Source organism: Musa acuminata, chromosome BXJ2-3, assembly GCF_036884655.1.
Source record: "Musa acuminata AAA Group cultivar baxijiao chromosome BXJ2-3, Cavendish_Baxijiao_AAA, whole genome shotgun sequence".
Lineage (NCBI taxonomy): Eukaryota > Viridiplantae > Streptophyta > Magnoliopsida > Zingiberales > Musaceae > Musa > Musa acuminata.
This window is the reverse complement of record NC_088340.1, coordinates 36,785,328-36,807,201: the sequence shown is the minus strand read 5'-3', so window position 1 is coordinate 36,807,201 and position 21,874 is coordinate 36,785,328. Positions and strand designations below refer to the sequence as shown.

Here is a 21,874-nt window from a genome sequence, read left to right as displayed (position 1 = left end):
CAAACAAAAATTAATTGAGCTACCATGTAAATATGATTGATGACTTTTTTGAAAAAACAAAGCTTCTACAAAGGGCTTTAAGAGTAATTTGAAATTTTTATACTTCGACCGGCGGATCCAGTTCGGTTTTGTCGGTCAAGCCAGCTGGTCCGGTCCGGTCTGGTTTCAATGACTGGAAAAAACGCAAATTCTTAACTCGGCCAGATCAAGCCGTCCTGTTTGGGCCCGATCCACCATGGGAGATGAAGATGCCCATTCAAGGGTTGGCTCGCACCACAAGGACCGGTGCAATTAAAGTAAACCGACTCCCTGTCCGGATCCGGTCCGCAGCAGGCTGGACTGTCGTGTGACTAAACCGCTTCCTGGTTCCTGGTGCTTTCCGCTATATAAGTCGTCGACTCTCCCACGCGCCGATCAAAATTTAGGGTTTCGTCTCGTTCATCACTCGGTGAGCTCGATCGTTGGCGATGGCGACGGCAGCGGTGGACTCGGTGCAGTGCTTCGGAAGGAAGAAGACGGCGGTGGCTGTGGCGCACTGCAAGCGGGGTCGTGGGCTGATCAAGGTGAACGGCGTGCCGATCGAACTGGTGAAGCCGGAGATCCTCGGCCTTAAGGCCTTCGAGCCCATCCTCCTCCTCGGACGGCAACGGTTCATGGACGTCGACATCCGCATCCGCGTCCGCGGCGGCGGCAAGACCTCCCAGATTTATGCCATCCGTCAGAGCATCGCCAAGGCCCTCGTCGCCTTCCACCAAAAGTACGTGGACGAGCAGTCCAAGAAGGAAATCAAGGGCATCCTCGTCCGCTATGATCGCACCCTTCTGGTCGCCGACCCCCGCCGATGTGAGCCCAAGAAGTTCGGTGGTCGAGGCGCACGCGCCAGGTTCCAGAAGTCGTACCGTTAGATCCGAGAGGTTCTGTAGTCCCGATCTTTCCTCGTGAAGTTTTGATCTTTCCTGCTTTGTTTGTTGCCTCTTCCGGAATTGCTCGCTCTCGAGGCACATTTGGTATTCCTGTTATGTTCTAGATTTTACATTAACGCTTTAATTATATGATTCACTAGCTCTTTCTCTGCATCAGATTATGTGCCTTTGTACCTTCTGATGAAGCAATAGGTTCACATTTTTACCATTTGTGCACGGGGTAAGTTCCTACTTGGAAACTTGGGCCATACTTGGGCTTTATGGGCCAAGTATTTGCTGGTCCAGACTTCACGACTGGTATTTGAAAGGATGCTTAAGTAGTCCAGGCAGCTCTAGTTTAGTACTATAAGAACATATACATCATATGGTCATCATTCTAATCTAGTAAACCATAGAGAAGAAAAACAATGATCACACAAAAACTATATTCAGGCAAAACATCCGGTGGGTAAAAAAATACTATAGAAATGCTGTTTTTAATGACTTAAAACTCATCCTCACTGGACCCTGCTCTACAGCAATATCTTTCAGGAACATAAAGCTTAAGCAAATATTCATGATCTGATTATGCTAAACTACTCAGCAAGAAACCTAATTTTTATTTCACTACAGTTCTCTTATCAGCATATCATCCATGTAATGTGTTCCCTAGCCACAGGATACCTTCTTGCTAGTAAAACGTTTCTCACAAGGCAGTGGACGATTGCATTGATCCACCTGAAACACCACCAGACTGCTGACGAAGAACAGGTGTATAAACCACCGAGTCGGATGCAAATACATACCATTTGACTAGTTGATAAAATCCACAAGACTTCAAAACGAACGATAAAAGTAATAGCTTTGGGGCTAATATTGGCTTGTTTGTCCTTTATGGTTTTTGCCTTGTGCTGCAAACTTAGATGCCACTGCTTCTTCAGACAAGGGTAGGTAATAGATCCTTGGGGTAGCTCTAGTCTTCTTGAATAGATCATCGAGTGTTAAAGCTGGTGGTTCTGGGTTCAATGGAGGAGGTGGGGGAAGTCTCTCCCTTGCAGCAGGCAGGTCAGATAATGTTGGTGTAGGAAGGGGTGGTAGCGGCTGCCTGAAAGAATGCTGGCGAGTAGGGGGTTGAGCTGCCTGAGGTTGTTGAAAGTTTGTAACCTTAGCTGTGGTTGGGTTTGGGCTTATCGGTACTGCTGATTGAGGTGGGGGCTCGACATGAGCCTTAACATCCTGGGGATCAACAAACTCTGCTACCAGAAGATTTCCACCATTGGGAGGCCACTGGAGGTTATAAACAGCATTTCGGGTTGCAGTGGCTTCTTCGACAGAAGAATACTGCAAATGTCAACCAAAATTTAGGTGCCAAATATGATGAAAATTTGAATTATATGTGTGTGTGTGTGCGCGCGCGCGCACTCTAAAGAGAAGAACCCTCAGACTTTGTCATAGTTAAAATTATCATTTCCAAGTAGAAGAAACTAAACTAAATGATAGGCAGACTATATTATCAAAATCCTGTCTGTCTCATATTAAAATAGTTAACCTCGAAAGGAATGACATTAGATGAATGCAAGTAGAGAGGGCCATCTGATTCATTCTAGCTGTTAATCTTGTATTATGAACTAAATGAGAAAGGAAGCAAACATAGAAGGCACGTACCTTGAATACTTCTACAACCATTGACGCAGCCAAATTTGACAATTTGAGCATTTTACATCTTAATTTTTTTTCCAGTTTTGTCCATCATCTTAAGTTATGAGAATGCTTAAGTTACATGGACACATATATTGTGGTGCAATCTTCTTAATTTCTCAGGACCTTATTAGCTCAAGTATTACTCAATCAACAAAAGTTCCTTAAGGAAAAGGTGAATCAATTTTTTAAGTTAAAACTGCTAATTTCTGAAATGAAATAACTTGTTTCATTCAATCTCTTTTCCTCCTCTCTTTTCATCCTTTTTCCATTTCATTAAAGAAAATAAAATCCCCTTCATCATCCCCTTCCTCTCTCCCTCAGAATACCACAAAATGGCAGGAGCAACAGGAATTGGTGGCAGTGATTAAAGAAAACATATGAATAAGATGCTGCAATTTGACAAACAGCATCCACTACAAAATGCAAAACGAGTTATAAGCTAATTAATGATAAAGAAGGGTCAACTGACACAAAGTCCTATTACATGAAAGGTGGGGTAAGAGCCACCAAGACTCAATAAAAAAGGTGCTAGGAAAATGCCTCAAGTATCTAAAAGAACTACAAAGAATGTCAAGAGTGGTGAATGCCCTAACAACTAGTTCTTGCTCAAACATGATATAGAAAAATAAAAAAGAAATTTTGACTGCCCTAACAACTGGAACATTTTTTTGTACTGTTTAAGAGGAAAGAAAAAAGAGGAATACAGGCAGAGAATATAGAAAAGAGAGGAGGAAAAACAATTATTTACATCTTCGTCTGGTTGTTTTGTCAATGGTCATCTACGTACCTTAGTGTCTATACATCCTTTTCATGTTGTTTAAAGAGGACAACATGTTTGATCATCTTAAGATGAGGAACAAGAAATACATTAAACAATTTGTGATGTGCTCAGACATGACAAAAAGGGTAAAAAGGAACTGACTGCCCTAACAACCTGGACATTTTTTGCATAATAGGTAAGAGAAAAGAAAAAAGACGAAGACAGGAAGAGAATATAGAAAAGAGAGGAAAATAAAAATTAATTTCCTCTACTTCTAGTTGCTTTCTGCTGATGGTCATCTACTTAGAGTCGATGCATTTTTTTCACCTTGATTGAAGAGGAGCCATTTAATGACCTCTTGGAGATGCAAATTCATTAATTGCAAATTCATTAAATGCAAATTCATTTAATGAAGTTATCATTCATTAATTGCAAAACAGAGCTTTTAAGTTTGAGTTACAAATGGAGATGCAAAATTTGAAGAGTCACAAATGGAGATCCAATATAGGATATTTGTAGACTTTCAGAGTGGACTAAAGGCAGACGACATAAATTTGCTCCACGCTTAACTACACAACCAGTTTAAACAGACCACTCAAGCAGTGTCCAGCTATTTAGGCATCTGCCTAATACTTCATGGATACATGGACAATCAAGGCCACATGCAAGGCACAAAGAAGGTTGCATCCAGCCACCCAGATAGTCTAGTCATTTTTTCATTACAATATGAAATGAGACAACATTTGTGATACCATCTGAAGATAAATGCAATGCAATTTAATTTCTTCCTCTTCTAATTCTAAAATCTCATTTGATATAAGACTATAAATGAGCAGAATCAAATATTAACATAACATTTGAACGTTGAACTAGTCAATTTCATATTCAGAGATATACTGGCAATCAAATGCCAAAACTAAAATGACTTATCTATGAATTTGTACCAACAAGATGGACAGGAAATCATATGAGAACTAAATAACAAAAACTAGCATGAAAGACTTACAGTGACATAGCAGTGGGTCTTGATGTGGTCCATCCAGAAACTGCAGACAGTTCCAGTTTTTGCAAGCAGCTCTTGCACTGCTTTTAGAGTAAAAGGACGCAAAAACCTGTCAATTCTCAGTGAAGTTGTCGCTGGTTTCGGGGATGGTGGCACTGTGATGCAGACACAAAATATAGTCAAATAAAATCATTTAGATATTGAATAAACACAGTGGACATAAAGCCTCTTAAGCTCACCAATGCGTTCCTTCTGGGAATTTTCAACAGGCTTTGGAACAGACTTCGTGAGTGTGCGTCTAGGAGTCAGATGAAATGCATCCTTAGATGGACTTGATGTAATAAGAGTATATGTTTGTTGTTCAGGAACTTTTACAGTTTCTGCATTCCAACGGCGTTGCCGCTTAGGAGCCCCATTGCTTCCAACAACTTCTCGGTCTGGGGCCAAAGGATCATTAGAAGAATGGTTCACTACTGAAATACTGCTGATAACCACCAGTGCACCAAAAGAATGAAAAAGAAATACAGTATCATCTAATCGAAATTGGAATTGCAACATTGTACATGGATTTGTTTCTGAAAAGGTAAATGAAAAGGCATTGTACAAGCAGACAACACGAACTTACACACTATCATACATCACAAGCAGATCAGTTGAATAAAATAAAAAAGTCAAAGCATGGATTATCTACAAGTACTAACACAGTGGTGTCTATTTATCTCTTCCAAACTGCAAGTGAACAAATTTGAATCCTTTGTACAACATATAAGAAGTATTTCTTGATATGCTTATCTAATAGGTATACAATAGATTAGTCTCGATTTGTTTCCGTTATTATCTTTTGAATAACATATTATCTCTCATAACTCAAGTATTAAAGCAATTTCATTTAAACTAATTGATGATCTTTTAAATGAAATTAATCAAACAACCTTTAGAATTAAAGGTTTTGTATAAGTACAAATAAAACTGAAGATATGAGATGTAATTTTAATAATACTAAAAGAAGTGCAGATGCAGTTAAAATGAATGGACAAGAAATTCTAAGTATCTTGACAGTTGACTGAATTTTTCAGCATGACAGAGACATTGATGAAGATATTGATTATAGTGTAATACCTATCAGTTAAAGTGGAGATGGGTGTAACTTGTTCTGTCTGATCACTGGATGCCATTTAGATTAAAAGATATCTTATGATACAATTGTTAGGTTACTCATCCTTTTACGAATGTGTGTTGAGCAATTAAGGAGCGACACGTGTAGAAAGTATGTCATTGAGAGAAAGCATGTTGAGGTGACCATGAGAAGAAACTGAAAATTTTAAAAAATAGATTTCTTTTGTTCATTCATGAACAATTAGATATGGTTCCAATGGAGAATAAAATGTGGGAGAATTATCTAAGATAACATAGACATGTTATACAAAGTCCTATATGGAACAATTAGCATTAGTGATGCAAAGAGAGATAGAGGGAGAGCTGAAAAACCTTTACAAAAAACTATAAAATAAGAATTTAAATGTGTTTGATCTATCTAAAGATATTGTTAGTCGACCTAAATAGTTTAGACATTGCATCTTGTTGTCATTATCTGTTATTTATTGTTTTTTCTAATATTTTAGCAACAACGATTGACATGTACATGTACAGTACTTCACGTATTGGCTTCAAATTAAAGAGATGTTTCAATGGCTATTTTATAGGCATCTTGTATGACATTTCAGTAAAAACCATATTGATGCTTTGATATCATTCAACGACAAAAATGAAGAAAACATGCTTATGATTGTACCGAGGATAGAATTTTAATCCACTGGGAGTACCTTCTAGTTTCCTCTTCTCAGCGGGAACTTCTGGCTTCCTATGGTCTTCAACAACAGTATCTTTCTTTTCTGGCATGGAGCCACCCAGACCACCATCAAAACTGGTTTCCCCACCTACAGCAGGCTCCAAGTTCACCTCAGTTTTTCCTTCCAGTTCCTCAGACTTAGTGTTGGAGTCAACATGCTTGATATCAGAAACATCCTCTTCCATTAATTCATCACTTGAACACCTATCTAAGTTTAATTTTTCTGGAGACCCTTCCTCTACATTTTCTTCTTTCATGCTGAGGTCAATGTTTATACTACTTTTGACATCTGTCTCCTCCAAAGTGACTGGGTCACTAACTGGCCCTTTATCGTCATCCAAAGGCTGCAGATCACCACCTATGACACTGCTGGATGATGGTTGAACCATCTCCGGCTTAACAACTTCTTGTTCTAAATGAAAGTCATCAGCATTTAAATTATCCTTTAGACTATTTTTTTCAATAATTGACACAGAATCAATAGGAATCGACTCACACTTAACTTGGAAACCTAAATCTGGGCTGACCACAGGTACCTGATTGTCTGGTTCCGAAAGGTTGAGCTTGATATCCTCACGGGAGCCGGTTGAATCCTCATGCTTTTCTTCGCCTTGCTTTTCTTCTTCTTGCTTTTCTTCATCATGCTTTTCTTCATCATGTTTTTCTTCATCATGCATCTCTTTGGGGCTTGCATCTTGGATACTTGATTCGGACAGAGTAATCACCGTCTGAGTTTCAGTTCCACTGTCTTCCAGTGAAACCACATTAGTCTTTGTTTCTGAAACTTTTGTATCCAATCCTGGAGTAGCTGTTATGGCATATTGAGAACTGATGTCTTGATTGATATCTATGTCAATTGCAAGGGCATCAGAGCCCGTTTTTCCAGTTGGATCGACAACAACATAGGTATGATTATCTACCAACTTTTCTGATTGCACTTGATCACCATCATCATGAACTGAATCAGGATTACAGGCATTGACCGATTCCTCCTCTTTAGCCATCTCATTACGTATTGCCTCATCGAGCTTCCTTATCAACTCCTCCTTCAGGCCCCTTACAGGGATCTTTCTTTTTCTCAGCTCCTCTTTTAACTCTGTAACCTTCCATTGATCAATGGGTTTGTTGTTAAGCACAGGATATTGCGACGACATGCTCTCTAGTGGATGCACCCCAACTTAAGCTAATCTTCAAAAGCCTATTAAAACCACCAAAAATTTCAAACATTGTAAGTACACCAATCATGTCACGAAAAGTTTCAGTGCCACTGCCAAAGAACAACCTCTAAGTATGCTGCAAATTACAAACTTCAGAAAAAAATCATGTCAACCACTAACTAAATTACTTCCAGCGAACAATATATCATCACATAATGTTACAGCTTATCATCAAATAGGAAAAGTAAACCCTTTGACAAGACAAATCATGAAAACGTCAACGAGAACTAAGAACAAAATCCAAGATGCAACACCGATGAATAACAAAAAGCCCACCGACGCATTCACCACGAACCCTAACTAACCAACAAGAGTACCACAAGGAACCAAAACCCTGATGCAAAACCCAAGAGTCAATCTCTAGACGAGAGCCCTCTGCAGGGGAGAATAACTCACCGGACGATCAGCTTCCAATCTGAAACCGCGCGGGGAAATCGAGAGCTCAGGAGGGAACCGAATGGGAAACCCTAATTCCAGAACAGAAAACAGGCATTAGATCGGGAGAGGAAAAAAAAAAGAATCAAAACCCAGCAGGAAAGATCTCGGAGGAAGAAGAACTCAGCCGCCGACGGAACCCGTCCATCCTTCCTGAAAAAGAACACCGAAAAAATCGAAAGAAAAAAGAAAAAAAAAAGTATCGGAGAAGGTGGAGGAGGAGGAGGAGAGGAAGCGAGATGGAGGAATTGTTTCTTGGGGGAGCGATGGGGGCGGGGTCGATCGAGCGTGCTTTTTCTAGGGTTAGCGCTCCGAGCAAGGAGAGAGCGCGTGAGATGTGGTCTGTGGTTTGGGATGCGAGGACAGTTGCGGGCGTTGGGATGTATTCTGTGGTCTCTTTCTTTGGGTGTCTTCTAATTAATAAAAATAAGAGATGACCAGATTGGAACTAAAGTGAAGGAAACTTTTTTGAGAGTTTGAGTTTGATTTTGATGTGCGACATGCAACTAATGCGACGACAGTTCCAATTTATAGAAATCGAAATGAAACTGTATGGTCTTGCTTCCGGTTCGTTTAACCCATCGAACCGTTTGACCCGATTAATTTTGACTGTAAATTGGTTCGATTCCGATTCAAACCAGATCGAGATTTAATTTATGTCACATAGATTAGATTTGGTGATACATATTATACCATGAATAAGATAGTCCAAAATTTAATATTCAAATAATTCTTAGTCAATCGTAGCTAGATTTTGGATATGGCATGAGAGATTCGATCCTATGATGGCTTCATATTGTTAAATATGTGAACATCATGAGAATCATTAAATATGATCTACTAATTTTTATTTCATGATTCAAAATAATTAAATTATTAATTAACATATAATCTAACTTGACACGTGAAGATATGGAAATCATTAAATATGGTTTATTAATTTTATTAATCATGATTCAAAATAATTAAATTAATATCGATTATTATTCTAATTTAATACGTTGAGACATGAACAACATTAAAATCAATAAAGAGGGTTTATTAATTTTTTTTATCTTGTAGTACAAAATTCAAAACAATTCGTTAATTTAACATTAACAAAATTTAAATTTTAACACCTGCATCACTTTTTATTTTACATTGAAAATTTAAATTTAATTGATATCAAATTTTTATGGAATATTATATAATTATATTATTAACCAAATATTTTTTTAAAACTTAAATTAAAATAAAAAATATAAAGAACATATTTTTTTTCATATAAACGATGACATCCACCGATCCACTCTCACTATCGATCGTAGTCATTCGGGTGAAGATTATTTTTTATTTTGTTTTAGAAAATAGATTATTCCCTATTAGCATGTTCAAGAATCAGAAATATATATGCCCGAGATTTATTATATACGAAGGTTAGCAAGACTAGGAAGTAAATAGTGATACTAAAGTAAGATACCGATTATTCTATTTTAATTTAAGAAACAGAAATTTAAGATGATTATTGATTCTCTTAAATCTAGTTTGGATATCATTAATCAGATTTGTGATAGGTTTGAATAGGAAAGTAAGAAACCAAGTCTTGTACAATGAACAAAGTTTCCAACCCTACATGATACACTTAGTTTACCAAAAAGCTAAGCATATAAGGAGAGACCACTTGAATCAATTCACTAGAGTTCTAGATTTGTGCAATAGATTGTAGAATGGTTATCTAAATACGAGCTTGTTTTGAGTAGTATTTTTATTTTAACTAAAATGTAAAAGCATATATTACAGTAGAAACAAAAATAATATTAATTTAAATCATGCTCCTCGAAGCACAAAAAGGGCATAAAATTATCCTATGGAAACGAACAAAATTTGCTAATCATAAAGTATGACATGTTGATGAAGCTATACAGGTTCATTCGTTCTACATGTATAATCACATATTATGCACATCTACAGATGTTGATGCATGGATGGATATATTTGATTCTATGGAGATATGTTACTCTCCATCCATGCTCCTCAGTATCACAATGGACCATTTATGGCCCTAGGCATCAAGGAACAGTAAACAGTAGTAAGCTGGTCCTACTGGAACAGTCGAACATCCCTGCAAGCAACACTGAAAAGCCTTGGAGAAGGTTTTGCTGCACTATACAACTCAAAAGATCACAGAATCTTATGTGAGAAGAACTGATACATAAACCCTTCATGGAAGTTCATCATGTTCGCCACTCTGTGAGAACAAAAGTAGGTGACTCTTGTGTCACTTGTGGTAGAGAACAGTATAAATGTCTTTGATATCACAAGTTCATCACAGAAAACAGACTTTGGTGTTCCTATATTATTTGAGTTTTCATTTTAATACCCAAAAAACAACAGGAATTCCCTGCGAGAGATGAACCTGATTACATCTATTCGAACCCATCGTATCAAAATATCAAAAGGGATGGATGTTGGGACAAGTAGCATCAAAGTGAAAAAAATTCTTTGATCTTTTGAGGTGGCCAGAGCATCAAAGAGAATGAATCTTCAATCTTTTGAGGCGACCAGAGTGTCCTCACTGCCACTTCAAAACTGATATCCACCAAAGTTTGGCACTTGGAAAGCAGATTCTTGCTCGGCTTAAGCAGCAATAGCCATTTCGCCACTGCCAGGTGTTTCTGAAGCTTTAGTTGACGAGGAAGCATCGGTCTTCTTGGGCGTCAGGCGCTTATTTATATTCTTGTCTTGGCTCATCTTATGCTCTCTGCACTCAAGGCTACAAAATGCAATTTCGCCCCTATAAATGCAAAGAGAGATCAAAAGCTATATTATGCCAATCATTAAGCGTCCACAGGGACTGTTACTGAAGATGTACTGTTGCTAAACAAGAGGAATGCTAAGATCGGCCAATTTTTCTGGAGTCAATAGGTTTAATTTTTTGTCGGAAACCTGCACTCGCTTATACATGTTCATATGCAGGGGATGGGTTGCTACAGAACAGATTTACATTTTGCTTTGGAACAAAAAAAAACAAGAGAAATTTCTCTCCGCTGTAGGAAAACTTCAAGAAACAAAAATCTTGCATCTCAGAAACCAGCTAAAGTGGCATTTCTGCGGTTGAAGAATCTAAATGCATTCTTTTCGAGAAAATTTAGTTTGCATGAAAGTAAAACACATACATGTTACGTGATAAAATTCTGAAAAGAAGCTCCATAAATAATACCACTAATCAATCCATAAAAGAAAGCGCATTACAACAAAGAGTTCTATTCATAATCATAATCAGCTCTTTCTTATGGTTAATATGCTCATGTGCTGATAAAATTATCTTCAAATCCTTCATCACATATAACTTCTGCAGAGTTAATGTCATTTCTGGTACATTAGCATGTGCATGTAATACACGCATGATCTTTACCTTAATTTAGTCACAACTCGCAAGTAGCAGGCAGCAGCTGACGCTAGAAATGATCAAGAAGAATCCTAGAAATGTTATGACCATACAAATGTAATGGATTTTAACAAAATGTTTTGTAAAGATTATATACGTGGAGTCATCATTAGTCCTCAAGAGTATTTTTTTTGTAAAATATTATTTTTATTTATGAACAATTAAGTATCACGATAGGAGACAAATATCATGATCCAGATCAAATCGACTAATTGGTTTATCAATTTTATTTGACTCAAATTACTGACTAAAATATTTAAACTGAAATTAATAGTAACATACTCATCAGCTTCTTTATAAATTAATCTTAATTTTACCTCCTTCTGATATAATCGGATGTAACAATAAAACAAGATAGAATCGGTTAAGATGATATGGACAAATGCTTCTGAGATTTACATATAGAATAGTCAGAATTGATGAAATAATTATCATTAGTAGACCGAGGAAAGATAGAAAAAACCTTAAACGATGTTAATAAAACTATAAATAAAAATTTAAATATTCTTAATTTAATTAAACATATGAGTTCTTAAATATCTCACTAGTGACAAAAGATTCATATAACTAATCTTAAATAGTCAGGACTTATGATTTTATTGTTCGTTGAGTCATCATTCATTCTCATAAAAAAAAGAAATATGAACTCACGAGAAATTATCTACTTATAAAGAGTACCTATGGTTTTGTCCCGTTAAATCTCGTGGATTCTAAAAGAGAGCTAGCACTTTGCTCTCATAAGATCTTAGCTCCCATTGTGGGATTAAACGTTCTCATCAGGACCCTTAATAGGTGAGTCAAGACCTCTTAGATTCACGATGGGCATCATCTAATGAGTTATCAGACATCCTCATCTCTCCAGAATTTTATCTTTCGGAAGTATCTTGAGCCCCCAAAAGGCACCAGACATTATGAGACCTTATTACCAGACTAGTGTGGGGTGAAAGATCCGTAAAAACCTATGCGAAATACACTTGATGTGATCCAATACAAAGAACTTTGAACCTTTGAAAAAAAAAAAAAGAATCATTTAAATTAAAATTGTTAACCTTTATTGAAAGATGAATGGTATAAACCAAATATATAACTATGGAACGATCACTAAACTACTCCCTAGCGGACGTCAATTTTGTTCACGTAGGCCATAAACAAGACCAATGGCGGGTGTCACGAACAGATCAAACAGTGTTCTCCAAACAACTAGTGATCAGGCAGCCTATATCAATAGAATATAACTTAATAAGCAACGAAAAAATCGAATCAGATCAGATCAGAACCAAAAATGGGGAACTTTTTCTTACTGATAAATGAAGGTGTCGGATCCAGGGCCGAGGCGGCGATTGCAGCGGCCGCAGGCCATAAGGAATTGGGCGGTCGTCTCCAACGTCCGGAAGTCGTTGAAGCTCCGCCGCTGGACGATCCTCGGCGGCATCTCAAACGTTGCTGCTCTATTCTGCTCACTGCGACGGATGCCCTCTCGCCAATCTGCCGCGGCGGAGGCGGCCGCAAAATTGGTCGCGGAGAACACCATCATGCTCGTCGTTCGTCGCATGGGAGGCTGCAGACCCTTGCCAAGGAGTATCGCCACATCCTCTCTCTCCCCCTTCCCCTCCGCCATCCCCTTCTCCCTCGCGGAGCAGAGACCGGAGAGCGAAAGACGGTTGCGACACTCGAGAGATCAACGGAAGCGGAGATGGGATTTTTTGTTGGCCTTTAAATGATGGAAGAAGTGAGACAGAGAGTGACGATGAATCCGGACCGTCCGATTGGAGAACCTCCCCATCCTCGAATCCATTTTTTTCTTTTTTTTAATGAATTTTCGAAAAAAAAAACTCTAAATTTATATTGTTTCATTGATATCTCTTTTTATTTAATTCATCAATGCCCTCATTTTTTTATCCAAAATATAAGATCTGAAAATAACTTTGTCCTTTATAGAACCACTCCAAAGGATTGAATCAATCCAATTATAATATTTTAATTATAGAACCACTTCTTTTTTTATGATTTTCCAAAAAATATAAATTTATTTTTTTCCATTGATTTCTCTTTTTATTTATTCCATCAATGCCTCCATTTTTTTAATCCAAAAGACAAGATCCGAAAATCTCCTTTTTGAACCAATCCATAAGGTAAATCAATATAATTATAATATATTTTATTAAAATTATAATATTTTCAATGCCTACATGTAACTCCATGTAAAAACTAATTTATCAAGGTTTCAAATATATGTTCTTATTGATTTGGAAATGAAAACACATAAAACAAATTTAATTTTTTTTATCTCAATTATTACATTTTAAATAATAATTTAATGTATAATATTTTTGACATCCGAATTGATTCATCTTTTTTTATCAGTCCAATACAAAAGGTAGAAATATTTCTTATATGTCTCATCAGAAAAATGGGGGCATTAATAGGAAAAAAAAAGAAGAAATTCAAAAAGGTTTTCTTAGATATTCACCGATTTTTTCGATTAACTTTTATCCCCCTTTACAAATTATCAAAGCATCAATATTTTCAATTTCTATAAAGATTTGTCTAGAAAGGGAAAGCAAAATCACATTGAAGATCAACTTTTATAATCAAAATTTTGATCTTTTATCAGGCACTTCGTTTCAAATGCATGCTTGTGATAAAGTTAACATTTTCTCGATTAAAATTCTAGCGAATTATGATGGTGAATAATAGGTCATATATATATGAGGCATCTTTGGCTATGTATAGAACCGATTGCTCTTTCACCATCCACAACTGGTTTTTCTTTCATAAAATATGGAGCCCATCTAACCAAGAATGAAATGTTGGCCCATAGTTGAGTAGTAGTTGGTGAACTTTGAGGAATCCAATTTTCTTATTGTCTTTTGTGTTTTTTTGGTGGATCGTTGAGAACTTAATTAACTTTTGAAGATCTTGGATTGGTTCATATTGGAAGTTGGAGGACTTATATATCGTTTGAGTGATTCTACCACCATAAATAGTTTATTTCAGTGTATTTTTGCTTACCAGGGTGAATGACATAGACAAAATTTAAGATTCAAACTAGTTGAAGTTTTAAAGAAAAAATAATAATGAAAAAAATATCAAATGAGATTTAGAATATTTAACATTTGATAAATAACTATGATTTGTCGCTATTGCGACTATCACTTATTAAATAGTTGTGTATTGTTATATAGTAATATTTTAACATTCATAACTTTTTACAAAGTATGAACAATAAGTGAGTTATTTAAGTGTATCGAGACAAATTAAAGCCATATGTAATCACAACAAAATTTCTCTAATATTAAATCATTGTTTAGTACAAAATTTAAGATGTGTTATTAATATCGATTGGTACATCATTCTAGCCCACATAAATAAAATCTTCTACTTAAGTGCAAGAACAATAGTAGCATATGTTATCCTCCTTACACTTCATATTGATGGAAAGCTTTGAACACCAAGGTATATTTTGGGTTCAAGACACGCTAAATCAGAATCAGTACTAAGGCGTTGTTTGATATGTCCATCACGCCAACCCGAGAATCAGCAAGAGGAGCATCCTCACATGAAGTCAAAATTCATACCGATGCATTGTTTGATATAATTGTCCCGAAAGCTCGGGACTGGTCGACATTGTTTGGTATATTCATCACATCAACTCGTATACGACCGACCCCGGTACAGTAGTATAAAGACTTATGGCCGACATCCAGCCCAAGAGGGTGAAAAAACATAATTCAACCCACGAACTGACTTGCTCGTCGGAGATGTCAAAGTTGGGAATCATCCGACGAAGATCATTTTGGCAGGAAAGCGGTCGCCCTCGACCAGCGAGCGTCTTGGAAGTCATCGACCGACGTCCGCACGACGAGTCATCAATCGACACCTAGACCAAGGAACGTTGATCAACACCCTGTCACGAGGGTCCGGTCGACCTCAGCATCCAACTCAGCCGATAGAAGACTTCCGACATCGACCCGCGGACTAGACCATGCTGACTCATCAGTCACCGACACATTTGTTCACCAACACAAGTCATGGCTTGTATCTTGCATCCCCGTTGATGCCTCGTTCTACTACCAAGAAACCAAGGATCGTGACCGGTAGGAATTACATGGCATTTCTGTGTGAACCTGAGACGCATCAATTAGACATTTTGACTTGAGATGCATCAAACGATTCCGATTTGATAAAGACGATCCAAGTGAAATTGAACCGAACCACACGTAAGTCCTACGTAACTCTGACCACTTAAAACTCGATTCCAGGGTTAGTCACTTGACAAGATATCTACCAACTTTTAGGTTGCTTTATCATCCACGCTCTGCTATCCGTAGATCTTCCGGTAGCAATCAGATCACCTGTAAGTGTTTGGTTGTCTGCATTATCATTGCATCTGCTTGATTCCTAATTGGAGCAAACGATGGTATCGATAAACACAAACTTATGGCGTTCATACAGGTTGGTCAGTCAAGCCAATCGATCATCGACAGCGATAAGCTTGTGTGTTTGGGGGTCCGAAGTCAACATCTCAGTCCCATGGCTTGGAGTCATCGGGATATCTAAGTGGCGACACGAGGCACTTTTCACGTGCGCACCTCTGCGGGGGGTTACGTTTCTTACGTGTCCCGCTTCGGCTCTTCCGGTCCGCACTCCATCCCACGTGCTCCGCATGCCCCCCGGAGAGGGCAGGAGGGGGCGGAAGCTTGCCACGTTAGCTTCTCGTGGCCGCGACGGGAATGGGCATCAAATGATACGTCGCTGTCCAACACGGGGTCATCATTGGTCTACGAAAGCCATTTGTTGTGCCACGTCAAGTGGTCATCCCTTAGCAGCCGGAGACTTCATCGCTACGCTATGCATTCAACTCTGCGATGATGGATGACCTGACCATCGAAGAAGAAGAAGAAGAAGAAGATGATGATGGAAGATTATTAAGCGAATGGCGCTGATGGTTGCAACAAACAAACATGCTTGCAAAGCAAAGGTCTAAAGAGAGAAGGGGATTTGGATTTGGTGATGGATCTGTGATCGGAGCAAGTTGAGGAGGTGGCTGCCAAATAGTTCCACCAAACAAATCCACCTGACCAAGCTTACCTACCATATAGAATCTGTTTCTGTGATAGAAAACAACTGACACTATATATTCAAATTATTCATGTTAGATTGTGTTTTTCTTTACATTTAATTTTCTGATAGTGAAGAAAAGAAATGGCATGAACCATAAAACTCAAGAAAATTAAATTTTACGTGTATTCTCAGTGAAAAACAATAATAAATAAATAAAAACATATGCAATGCATGAGATTGCCATGTAAAAGATTAATAGAGAATCAAAACTTGTATTTTGTGTTAGGAGATAGAAATGGAGTTCGAATAGATGCATCAGTCTTAACGAAAGAGTAGTGAGAGAATAAATAAATGCATCTATATTGTTAACTATGGGTAAACATAATATACGAGCAAAATCCATAACAGGTGTTGTGCATCATCTCAAATGTGAAAATAAGTATTCAGTAATTTAGAGTCACCAATTGACATATATTATCACTTTGGGTGGTGCTTGTAATCTCATCTTATATTGGTCTGTTGATTAATTAATAATTATGATGTCTCGAGTTTTGAACAAAACTTTTTACTAATTCTACAATTAAATTTCATGATTTGTAGTTAGCACAAATCTAAGCCTAAAGCCAGACTTGTTTAGGCCAAAACATAGCTAAGCCACTCGATCCAGTAATTTTGTTTTAGATATGGAAAATCTTAGAATAAATTTGGAGTCTAGGAAAATAATATGTCCCTGGGAGCTCATATAACTCTATCAAGACCTTCTTCTCCATATTACTTCTCTGCTATAAGAGAGATTTAGATGCCATACTGATGTATATTAGATATTACTCCTCCTCAATACGACAAGAATCTAAATGCTTCTTTGGTATGTACATAATCTTCTAATGCTTTCTAATCAGCAGCAAAACAGATACTGAAAGAAAGAAAGAATAGAAAAGTCCAAGTGAGAGGTGGAAGATGACCTAAATTATACAGCAAGTACTAGATATTGTGCTTGGGATTTAGTTTCATTGGCATCATCTGTTAATTGCGTTGTCTAACCAGGTAGCATATCTCTCTCTCTCTCTCTCTCTTCCTTCCGTGCATGTGTGGCTGCACCTATCCGGAAACACTTGGTTGGCCCACCTCTTCTGAAATCTCTGGAGGATCTTTTTAGTGGAACTGTGAGCTGAATTCGTCCTCTCTTTTGGATAGAAGGTCTCTCTCCCACTCTGCTCTCTCCTCTCTTTGGCTTTCTACCCCCCAAGGCAAAATCATTAAGCCATGTCCTGCCCATGAGAGATCCATGGAAAGATACGGAAAGTGGAACAAAGAACAAGGTGAAAGGTGATCGAAAGAGTGGTCTCTCTTCTCTCTCCATCCATGATTTCCACGATCAGGTATCATCGAACCTCTTCTTTAGCACTGTAAACTAATACAACTCCAGTATTGGCTTCATCAGAGCATCCTCTTAGAGCCACTGCCTTTCACTCCTATCTCTTCTTCTTCTTCGTCACTCCTATATCTTCCCTTTCTTTGCTTGTATACTATCGAAACATGGATTCAACTAACAGCGGGAGCATCCAGTCTTCAAACACCGGTGAGAACGAAGAGTACGACTCTCGAGGTGAGTCCATCTCCTCCTTCAACCTCCCACCACCACATCCATCACCGTCACCAACAACTGCTACTACTTTCCAACACGAACGCCCTTCATCCTCCTTCATCTTTGATCCTCTATCCCCGTACCTCACCTCCTTCCCCTTCCCACCTCCGGAGTCCAATTCTCTCAGCCTCGACTCTACATGGCTTAAAAGAATCCAACCATATTCCGCTTGCACCACCCTGGGCGCCATGACGGCCACTCGCTCCTCAGTATCATCATCAGCGAGTCCCTCCTCGGTGCAACCACCCGCGCAAGCTGATCGCTCTTCCGCCGCCCCACGAGGCGCCAAGAAGCGGTCGAGGGCGTCGAGGCGAGCCCCGACCACCGTCCTCACCACCGACACTTCCAACTTCCGCGCGATGGTGCAACAGTTCACTGGCCTACCGACACCGCCCTTCACTTCCTCCCACTTTCCCCGCCCTCGGCTTGACCTCTACAACATGGGGGCCGCCGCGATTCCCCCTTATCTCCTTAGGCCCTCTGCCCAAAAAACCCCATCTGCTTCCTTCCTTCCCATGACTACTACTTCCACCTCCTCCGCTTCACTTCTTGATCATGCTATTGCTTCTATTTCTGGGAACACCATTGTCAGCATAAACATGCCCATTAGAACTACTGAAACAAGTTCTCCAATTGGTGCTACTCCAAGCTCCACCGAGAAGTGCCAATTGTCACTCTTCGGTGCTCAGTATCCAAGCACACTCGACATGCAAAGCGCAAATTTTATCTCCCAACCCCTTCTCCAATCTCAGACCGCTCCCGAGTACAACTCACACTCCTTGGGCTACGCCTTTGGAGGCCTCGGGAGCCTGCTCGCCACCGAAGGCATGAACTTGAGCCATGATACCGATGTTCTATCCGGTTGGGCTAATGAATCAGGACAGGAGAATGCGGAACCAGCTCGATCAAAGACAATCATCAGAAACTACGGCAATCCGAGATAGCTGAACCCGTGCAGGAAAGAGATCTGCAAGCGTCGCCAGCGGATTCGTAGATTCTTTCCCTAGGTGCTCCAGTTCGCAATATGTGTAGAGCAAGTGTCGGCAAAAAGAAGATGAAGTGCCTCATCCATCATCATCATCGTCAGTGCATGGTAACCATATATATCAATCAACACACTTTCTTCCTAATCCGAACATGGTTTCTCGTCCTCGTTTTGCTCACTGTGATTCTGAAAGAGCTCTGCTCACTCAAATCTGGATCAAGCTAGGGTTATCCCCAAACTCCTGGGTTTACTGTGAACCCTGGGAAACTGGCTTCATTTAAGACCTTGAAAGAAATAATAACTTAAGCTCTGCAATGTTGTTTGAGATGTTTTCAGTATTCTCGTCATGTTTCAGATTTTTCGGATATTTTCCATGCCTCGGAACACGAACTGCAGATTCACCAAAATTAAGGGTTTGGTTATCAACCAAAATGAGCTCAACATATTGATCTATGACAGCTTCCCCGTAAGATGAATCCCTAACCAATAACAATCGGAATGCACACAAGCTGTCATGCGTTATAGATCCTCGAACTTACAACAAGATATGATTAAGATTCATGATCAAATGTAAATAATCGATGCCATTAACAAAACCAGTGATATGTAATGATAAACAAAATTAAGAACGAGATTTAGCTCCCTCTATCTCTCTCCTTCTCTCTCATTCTAAGCAAGACGACGAAATTTTCTACATAAAGTAGGGAGCTGCAAGATATCAGTGTCAGCTAAATTTTGGGGTTGAGATTCTACACTATATATCTCTTTTCTCTATAACGATTTGCACGCCCTTTGGACGTGGAAGACAAAAGCATTGTACGTAAGAGTATTTGTATGTAACCATGCAGTCACGTACCACGCTGAATGCCTCTCCTCCCTCTATAAAGCATTCTGGGATATCATTTATAATCCACCACAGAATCAAAACAATTCTTTTCTATGAAACTCGATGTTGCCGTCAGTAAAGTCGCACTGAATTTGACACAGAATTTGAAGAACTCATCGATGCATCTCTGTTCGTGTCGTTTACTCATGAAGCACACCATCGTGCAGAAGGAAATCCAAGATAATGTATTGGCCGAGGAGGGAAAGTTCGAAAACGCTTTCTCAGGGCTCATAAATGGCTTGTTGATTCTCGAAAAGCCTGGGCATGGAATTTAGGCTTTTGAGAGGCGAGAGACATGTGACCCAACCTATGGAATCATGGTGGCCCATGCCGCAAGAACAATTTGGTCTCGAGCAATGATGGTGTTCCCCTTCCATTTGGGGAGCAAATGAAAGCAGAGTACATGTGGGGCTTAAATAAGAGGGATGGAAACCCAACCCTCTTCTTCCTTCCTTCTCAACGAAAAGGACTGCAATCTCCAGACCTTAAGCATCCTATGGAGAAGGATTTAACTATCATCAGCATCAGTTGGGTCATTCGTGGGCTATTACTTGCAGGGGTACCAAAGGATGGAACAAAGGAATCATGTACATTTCTTTGTTTCTTGTGCACTTCGAGCGAAAATAAAGATGAATAAGCAAAAAGATGACAAGTTGAAATCATGAGTGCATGAACAGTAGTGGGAGCGACAGATGGAGACTTGCGCCCCAGCAGCATTATTAGTTTATTGTAGCTATATTAGATTCTAGCTGACACTCTATTAGAACTCTAATGGAGGTTTCAAGACCATATACTGGGGATGACTAGGTGCTGATTTATCGTTCCATTTAGAGGTCAATTCCGTAGATGAAACATGACATACTGATTTAGGCTAATAGATCGCTATGAGCTCAGAGAGAAGAGTAGGCTGGGTTGATCCGATGGTAGGAGAGAGAGAGCAAAACACTATGGTGTGAAGTGAAAACTTAAATCAATAAAGAATATGGTCAAATCACTAAATATTGAATTAGGTCGAATAATATATGATGATTTATATTTTTAAAAAAAATATTTTTAATGATTTTTTTGGATTTTTATTTGATGTTTCTTTTTCTCTTATATCCTAAATATTCCTATCCCCTTCTAATATAATAATTTTGAACCATATCTTAAGAATTGATTGAACTAATCCAACTTGATGAACTGATCTATCTATTGTAATAAGGATAACTTGGGAAATAGATTAAACTATACTATAATCATTTAATCTTATAGATAGGTCCATGGTGTGGACATGAACTATTTTATTGAGAGGAGAGAGAAAGGTTTTTAAGATATTAGCAGAAAATAAAAATACCAAATGAAAGTTATGATAAATCTATAGTTGAGGATCTGATTCATACTGGATTTAATTCATGACTTAATAAATTTATAATTAAGGATGTACAATGATTAACTTGTGAACAAAGAACAAGAAATATTTTTCATACAAAAAGCCAATATTCAAATATTCAAAAGTCATTTCTTTAACTATTACTCTGTCAAACAGACAAAACAAAGTGTGGAGAAATTTATTTCCATTTTATTGGCCTCTAACCAAATAAAGGGAATTGAATTTTCACTTTTTAAGAACCTGACATTTACTTAACACCAAATGCACCTATTAACTTTGATAAAGACTCGTTGAAAGTATTGGCTATACTTCGGCTGAGACTATCTACAACGGGAAAACTTCCCTAGAATCCTCCTTATAACTCTACGACCTCCATGTCTCTCCACCAGGCCTAGCTTCTCCACGTCAAGTTATAATATCAAGAAGTTGCATCCTCTAATTGAATTATTTGTCATGTTTGCATTCGCTGTTAATGGTTACAGACAATAATAGTTTAGAATCCAGGATTTAAGGACATGTTGTCTAACAAGTCAACGAGTAATGAGATTAATTGAGAATGCCTTATGATACATGTTGTCTAACATGTTAATGAGTAATCAGATTAATTGAGAATGCTTTGTATGCTCAA

At 38.4% G+C, this 21,874-nt stretch overlaps 4 protein-coding genes across 5 annotated transcripts; 2 read left to right on the top strand and 2 right to left on the bottom strand.

The window, feature by feature from the left end:
- The first annotated feature begins 136 nt into the window (after window positions 1–136).
- On the top strand, window positions 137–1,076 carry LOC135607983 (small ribosomal subunit protein uS9-like). Its single transcript, XM_065100349.1, has one exon. The coding sequence runs from the start codon at window positions 468–470 to the stop codon at window positions 903–905; it is 438 nt and encodes a 145-aa protein (XP_064956421.1). The 5' UTR covers window positions 137–467; the 3' UTR covers window positions 906–1,076.
- A 255-nt stretch (window positions 1,077–1,331) lies between these two features.
- LOC135607981 (uncharacterized) lies at window positions 1,332–8,313 on the bottom strand. Its single transcript, XM_065100324.1, has 5 exons — window positions 7,829–8,313; window positions 6,190–7,413; window positions 4,606–4,803; window positions 4,370–4,521; window positions 1,332–2,243 (listed from the first exon to the last, which is right to left on the bottom strand). Exons 2-5 carry the CDS (start codon window positions 7,367–7,369, stop codon window positions 1,773–1,775), a joined length of 2,001 nt encoding a protein of 666 aa, XP_064956396.1. The 5' UTR covers window positions 7,370–7,413; window positions 7,829–8,313; the 3' UTR covers window positions 1,332–1,772.
- Window positions 8,314–10,128: 1,815 nt separating this feature from the next.
- On the bottom strand, window positions 10,129–12,988 carry LOC135607980 (FCS-Like Zinc finger 7-like). 2 transcript variants are annotated; one of them, XM_065100323.1, is made up of 2 exons: window positions 12,596–12,988; window positions 10,129–10,619 (listed from the first exon to the last, which is right to left on the bottom strand). In XM_065100323.1, the coding sequence occupies exons 1-2, from the start codon at window positions 12,910–12,912 to the stop codon at window positions 10,484–10,486; spliced, it is 453 nt and encodes a 150-aa protein (XP_064956395.1). In that variant the 5' UTR covers window positions 12,913–12,988; the 3' UTR covers window positions 10,129–10,483. The 2 variants fall into 2 exon arrangements, with proteins under 2 accessions (XP_064956395.1, XP_064956394.1); XM_065100322.1 differs by having other exon boundaries at window positions 10,129–10,640; window positions 12,596–12,983.
- A 4,476-nt stretch (window positions 12,989–17,464) lies between these two features.
- Window positions 17,465–19,298, top strand: LOC103979205 (flocculation protein FLO11). The gene is made up of 2 exons (XM_018823145.2): window positions 17,465–17,737; window positions 17,912–19,298. The coding sequence occupies exons 1-2, from the start codon at window positions 17,721–17,723 to the stop codon at window positions 18,945–18,947; spliced, it is 1,053 nt and encodes a 350-aa protein (XP_018678690.2). The 5' UTR covers window positions 17,465–17,720; the 3' UTR covers window positions 18,948–19,298.
- The last annotated feature ends 2,576 nt before the right edge of the window (window positions 19,299–21,874 follow it).